This window comes from Erigeron canadensis, chromosome 2, assembly GCF_010389155.1.
Source record: "Erigeron canadensis isolate Cc75 chromosome 2, C_canadensis_v1, whole genome shotgun sequence".
NCBI lineage: Eukaryota > Viridiplantae > Streptophyta > Magnoliopsida > Asterales > Asteraceae > Erigeron > Erigeron canadensis.
In genome coordinates this window covers 20,558,637-20,564,294 of record NC_057762.1, presented here as the reverse complement: position 1 = coordinate 20,564,294, position 5,658 = coordinate 20,558,637, and the positions used below count along the sequence as shown (strand labels likewise).

Sequence of the window (5,658 nt, the reverse complement as noted above, 5' to 3'; positions counted from 1 at the left end):
AAATTCACTTAACAAAGTTATTTCTATTAAACTTATATTCTTTACTATCATACCATGACCTAGCAAAAATTGTTCCTAGACAAACAACTAAAATAATACTTGCATTCAACTAGTACCACTATTGAAAAACACAAATATCACCAAGAACACAAATCTAAGTGGAAGAAATCACTTCATTAAGATCTTGACATAATGTTAAGTAAAACCAACTTGAATTCAAAATACTATGCAACCATAACTAATTGTTTCACTTCATCTTCATAGATATATAAGGATTTAGCTCCTCATAATGTTAAAAGCTAAAGATTGAAGTAGAAAGGAAGACATGATGTACCCAATATAGAGAACAAATACGAACCGAAGTTACAATCGAGCTACAATGAGTAACAATAGCTAAAATTAATCTTCAAGTCTTCAAAATGATGTTGGAGTAGTGAAAAACTCTTTTTAAAACCCTTTAAATTCGGCTGGATTATAAGTATGTGAGCTAAAGTGTCCAGAGTAGGGTTTGGGTGGAATGGTGGATGGTATTTATACCCAAGGAGAGAGAAAATGGTGATGTCAGTCAAAACTCGCGCCGCTAGGGTCTTGGGTCGCGCCGCTAGCTCCTTCAGGCCAAAGTTCTGACTTCGAAAGTGCCCAACTCGCGCCGCTAGTCTTGACACTCGCGCCGCTACTGGATTGAAAACCCTGTCTCGCGTCGCTAGATACCCTCCTCGCGTCGCTATCTCTTACAGGTTAAAGTTCTGTCTTAATTTTTCTCAGGTCGCGCCGCTAGGGACCCTCCTCGCGCCGCAAGGTCTTGCGGAATTTTGCCGTTTCAGCTTCGTTCTTCTTCGGTTAGTGCATATGGACCATTTCTGAGCTGTTTTCTACCATATGGGGCAATATACCTGCTGTAGGCCTGAAACAACTAGCAAATACCATAACGTACCACAAAACAAGTATAAATGGCTATAAAACTAGTACAAAACGTCTAATTCGGTGTGGGGAAACATGTACAATTTGAGGCTTATCAATTAGGTACAATATTGTTAACATTAATGTTTTCATCATGATGAGAACCATTCTCACCTTCAGTAGTAGACATCCTAGCAGATCTAGGCAATTATGTTAGCCTTCTGCTCTGATACCACTTATAAGTCTCAACTCAATAGATGGTACTAACTGAAGACACCTTTATGTCGATGGTGAGAATACTTTGCAATATAAACACTAAACTGGAGACAACCAGTTGCAGTGAATGTATACCAAGTTATTGGTTAGATTACTTAAAGGTGACAATAAGTAAATGACACTGCAATAAATAAATACAATAAAGTAAATATGGTGAGAATATGTTGTAATTTTCAAATGTATTTTTCTTTATTGATGTTAAATAAAAGGGGAAAGGGAATTTGTGGCTAACTTGTACCCAACATTGGGTATAGAACCCATCAAAACTACGTCATTTCATTAAAAAAAACACGGCTCTCAAATAGAAAAAGGATCCTCCACATCAAAAACCCAAACATATCTCAAATCCCTAAATCCATCCCCACTACAACACAATCTTGATCCTCAAAACTGTATTCCTTGTTACCAGATTGTTATTCATGTAATTTATAAGGTATCTCTTTTTTGATAGATTAATTTGATTTATAAGGTGTTCCCATTTTCTTAATGTTATTTCGCATTCATTTTTCATGGTAATTTCATCCGATAACACTTGCGTTGATATGAATTAGTGGGATGTGATTGAATTTCATTCTTATTTTGGTGAAAGATTTGACTTAACATTCATTGGTAATTTGTGTTTTATAGAATGCATACCACTTGTTCGAGGAAATGTTTCATTAAAATATTTCATATACATCTTAATACCAGGTTCAAGTCAACTAACTTTGCAAGACAAGACGAAAATGGATATAGGAGGGCAAAAGAAGACCAGCATGTGTCTATTCTGAGATGAAATTTCACGATGACGTTTTGTTCTTTTTGTATCATTGTTTGTACAAAGGTGAATGCATACTTTTACGCGTAATAAAGTTTTGCAGTTTTTTGTGCAATATCGTGTGGTAGTCGATCCTTGTTTCCGCTTGCTTAACTAGTTAACCAGTAAATTTGTGACCCATTAACTTACTTGTATTCTACTTACTTAGGGAAATGGACACTAAAGGGAAATGTCATGTTTATCATAACTTGCTGCATTCTTGAAACAAAATAACAAACAAAGATACAAAATAGGTAACTGTATGCAAGAAGCAAAAATGCTTTTGATCATTTCACACAAGATTCAAAAACAAAGATGAAAATCATTGGTTTCTAATGACACAAAGATACAAAATAAGTAACGGTATGGATGAAAATCCACCAATGACACATTGGTTTATTTCACAATAAAGACGAAAATCATGATATCCAAGATGTTTCTGATAGCTTTCTAACAAAATCCAGCATTCTCTTTAGCCCACGAGCAGCAATCACAACAACCTACACCAAAAGTGTCACTGTTTCTTTCCCAAAGAATCATTAACCTGATACATATTCATACAAGTAAACTAATGAAACATGTGATATGACCAATGAAAGAATTATCAATCAACCTGATACATATTAATAAAGGTACCTTCTTTGTTGGACACCCAGTTTTGTAGTGACCCAATCCTCCACAATAGGAACATGTCTTCTTTTTCCTTACTTCTTTAAAAGGCTTAATTCTGGTTGCCTTTTTTGGGCGCCCTTTAGTGTTAGCACGATTAGCAGGATCCCTGACTGACATTTGGGGCATCGCGTCTACTTGAGAAATTCGTACATTAGAATCTTTATTTTTATTCTCAAGCATAGTTGGCTTTTTACGCTTCATTTGCTCTTCTAAAAACTTCAAGAAGAAAGCATTTAGCCTGTTAATTTCATTCAGAGAGTCTCTTGTTTGATCAACGGCTTTTGTATAGTTGTTATGAACACACCATAAAGTTAAGGCACTAACTTCATTTTCACTATTTGGGTCTTCGATACTAACACTACCAACCCTATACCTGGAAGCAATTGTCCACCTAGGCAGAATGTAATGATCAGGAAGGGTCTCAACATTCTTCTTCTTCATTACATATAAGATATGCTTGCATAATATCCCATGTGTTTCAAACATAGCACATGAACACCTAGCATCCACCTTATTCAAGAAGCAAAACTTGACAGTTCTCCAATATTTTTTATCAACATTCAGTTGACCAACCTTATAACTACTTTCTTCCATACTCTTACTTAAAGTCTCATGAGTTAAATTATTAGTTGCTTCTATCCATTCCTTTTTGAAGACCTCGAAAATCTTTCTAGTATAAACTTCACCTACCAGTTAAAAAAAGCGATATGATATAATTAGATAAATTAAAAGATAAAAATGTAAACCAAGAAACATTATGGATACTAAAAGTTTACCAGCTTTTGCTTCTATTGGATGAACCGACGAAAGAACCGGCAACGTGTTTATAGTCTGAAAGTCTTCATCTTCTTCGGCAACCCTCCGATCATCAACAGCTTTATCATATTGGATTACAAACTCATTCAACATGGTATTTGAATTAACATATCCATCAAAGTAAGAATGGATGCTCTCACTTCGTTGGCTAGTTGTCATGCCTGCCAAAAAAATATCTTTGAAGAAAGCTTCAACCCAAAAGTTTCGTAGCTTATACATCTCCACCATCCAATTACTACTATCTAAGTTATACTTAGAATTTATGACTTCCCATTGGGTTTCAAATTCCTTGGTTGTATCACTCTTTACCCATCGTTTATAAGACTCCTGGAAATCACTAAAGCGGGATGCAAATTGGTTCAAATGTTCCAACTCGTGCCTGTTAATGTGCCAAACACAATAGCGATGTCGGGTGTTCGGAAAAACTTTGCAAATTGCATTGCCTATAGCTTTATCCTAGTCGGTTATTATTGCAGCAGGATACTTGTTAAACATGCACTTTAGGAAATGCTCAAATAACCATTGGAAAGTCTCTTCCTTTTCGTTTTCTAGCAATGCACCACCAAAAAGTATAGATTGACCATGATGATTCACCCCGACAAATGGAGCAAATGGCAACCTAAATCTGTTGGTCATATACGTAACATCAAACACAACAACATCTCCAAATTTCAAATAAGCATCTCTTGATCTTCAATCAGCCCAAAATATATTTCTTGGAGATCTGTCGGCAAACAAGTCAATCTCAAAGTACTGGTTCAAATCTCTTTTTGATTTATCTTGAAGATGTTTTATTAGCCCATAAAACTCTTTGCCTTTGTATTGTTTTCGTTGCTGAGACAAAACATCAACGCATTGCTTAGAGGTAACTTCAATTTCAAATGGAGACTTAATTGCATTTACAGCTTTCTTGATTTGTGAGGGCCTCAAACCCGACTGACCAAGGTTCAACATAAGAGATCTGCAAGCCATGGAGCGGTGAAACTTACTGTGAGAACGGTGTTTCATTACTTTTTGCGGTGTAGTACTTAACTCATGATTGTGTGCATCAATAAACTTATCCACACGCCATTTACCGTCTTTTGTTTTTGAAACGCGAAGTCGAGCGTCACAACCTGTTCTTGTTTCTCTTTGACTTTTCTTAGAATCCCCACTAGAACCATGATCCTTCACCTTTTTGAAGCCTTCTTTGTTGCACACAAACAACTTCCGATATTTCTCATTTGTTGTTTTATTTTTATAGTCCCAATGGATACGTATACCAAATCCATGTAGAAAAGCATATTGATTATAAAACGTATATGCATCTTCATGGGTATTAAACACCCTCCCGATAATATTATCATCATTAAATGTATTTCCATCTTCATAAGAATCAAGATACTCACCAGTACCTAAATCCACATCCACATTTTGACTGTTACATTCAGTTTCTAAATCCACACTGTTAACCAAATAACCATTTGCATCGATATCATCAATCAAAAGAGTTTCAACCAACTTGTTTCTTGGTATATTATCTAAATGCATAAGTTCCTACGTCAAACAAAAAAAAGGGCAGGTGCAATAAAATATAAAGAAAACTATTATTATACTTTCAAAAAGCCAGTATACATAGACTGTGTTCAAGCTATAATTCAGCTATGATTCATGATGGCAATTAATAATAGTCTAAATATATCGTTATTGAACAAAGGAAACATTATAATCTAATATTAAGGTATTAAAAATAAATATTTTTACCATGATATGATGATAATCGAACCTGTTTTTGCGATACTGTGAAGACTTCGAGACTTGAAATTCCAATGGAAACCTCTTATGATCAAGATTGTATTGCAGTGGGGATGGATTTAGGGATTTGAGAGATGTTTGGGTTTTTGATGTGGAGGATCTTTTTTCTATTTGAGAGCCTTGTTTTTTTTTTAATGAAACGACGTAGTTTTGATGGGTTCTATACCCAATGTTGGGTACAAGTCAGCCACAAATTCCCTTTTCCCTAAATAAAATACAAGGTTGTTGCAGAACCAAGATAATACATAAATGTAAATATCCTAACAACCTATGAAATATAATTGATCTATACTTGAAAATCCTCTTTCACAATCGAAACACTTAAAGTTGTGAAGTGTTCCTTTTTACGATTGAGAGAATATTGCACAAGTACACCAAGAATATTGCAAAAGTCTTAATATGCA

The 5,658-nt window shown here is 35.0% G+C and overlaps 1 protein-coding gene across 1 annotated transcript; it reads right to left on the bottom strand.

Annotated features, from left to right (window-relative positions):
- Positions 1-2,676: 2,676 nt before the first annotated feature.
- On the bottom strand, positions 2,677-4,990 carry LOC122587844 (protein FAR1-RELATED SEQUENCE 5-like). The gene is made up of 5 exons (XM_043760009.1): positions 4,197-4,990; positions 3,981-4,085; positions 3,421-3,839; positions 2,795-3,330; positions 2,677-2,721 (listed from the first exon to the last, which is right to left on the bottom strand). Exons 1-5 carry the CDS (start codon positions 4,988-4,990, stop codon positions 2,677-2,679), a joined length of 1,899 nt encoding a protein of 632 aa, XP_043615944.1.
- Between the last annotated feature and the right edge of the window lie 668 nt (positions 4,991-5,658).

Bases quoted from the DNA above. Each gene is read 5' to 3' on its own strand.
- LOC122587844 (XM_043760009.1), bottom strand. From the start codon at position 4,990: ATGCATTTAGATAATATACCAAGAAACAAGTTGGTTGAAACTCTTTTG. The intron at 4,086-4,196 runs GTTTGCCGACAG...TATGACCAACAG, and splicing joins CAGTACTTTGAGATTGACTT to ATTTAGGTTGCCATTTGCTC. The intron at 2,722-2,794 runs GTACGAATTTCT...CTAACACTAAAG, and splicing joins ATAAAAATAAAGATTCTAAT to GGCGCCCAAAAAAGGCAACC.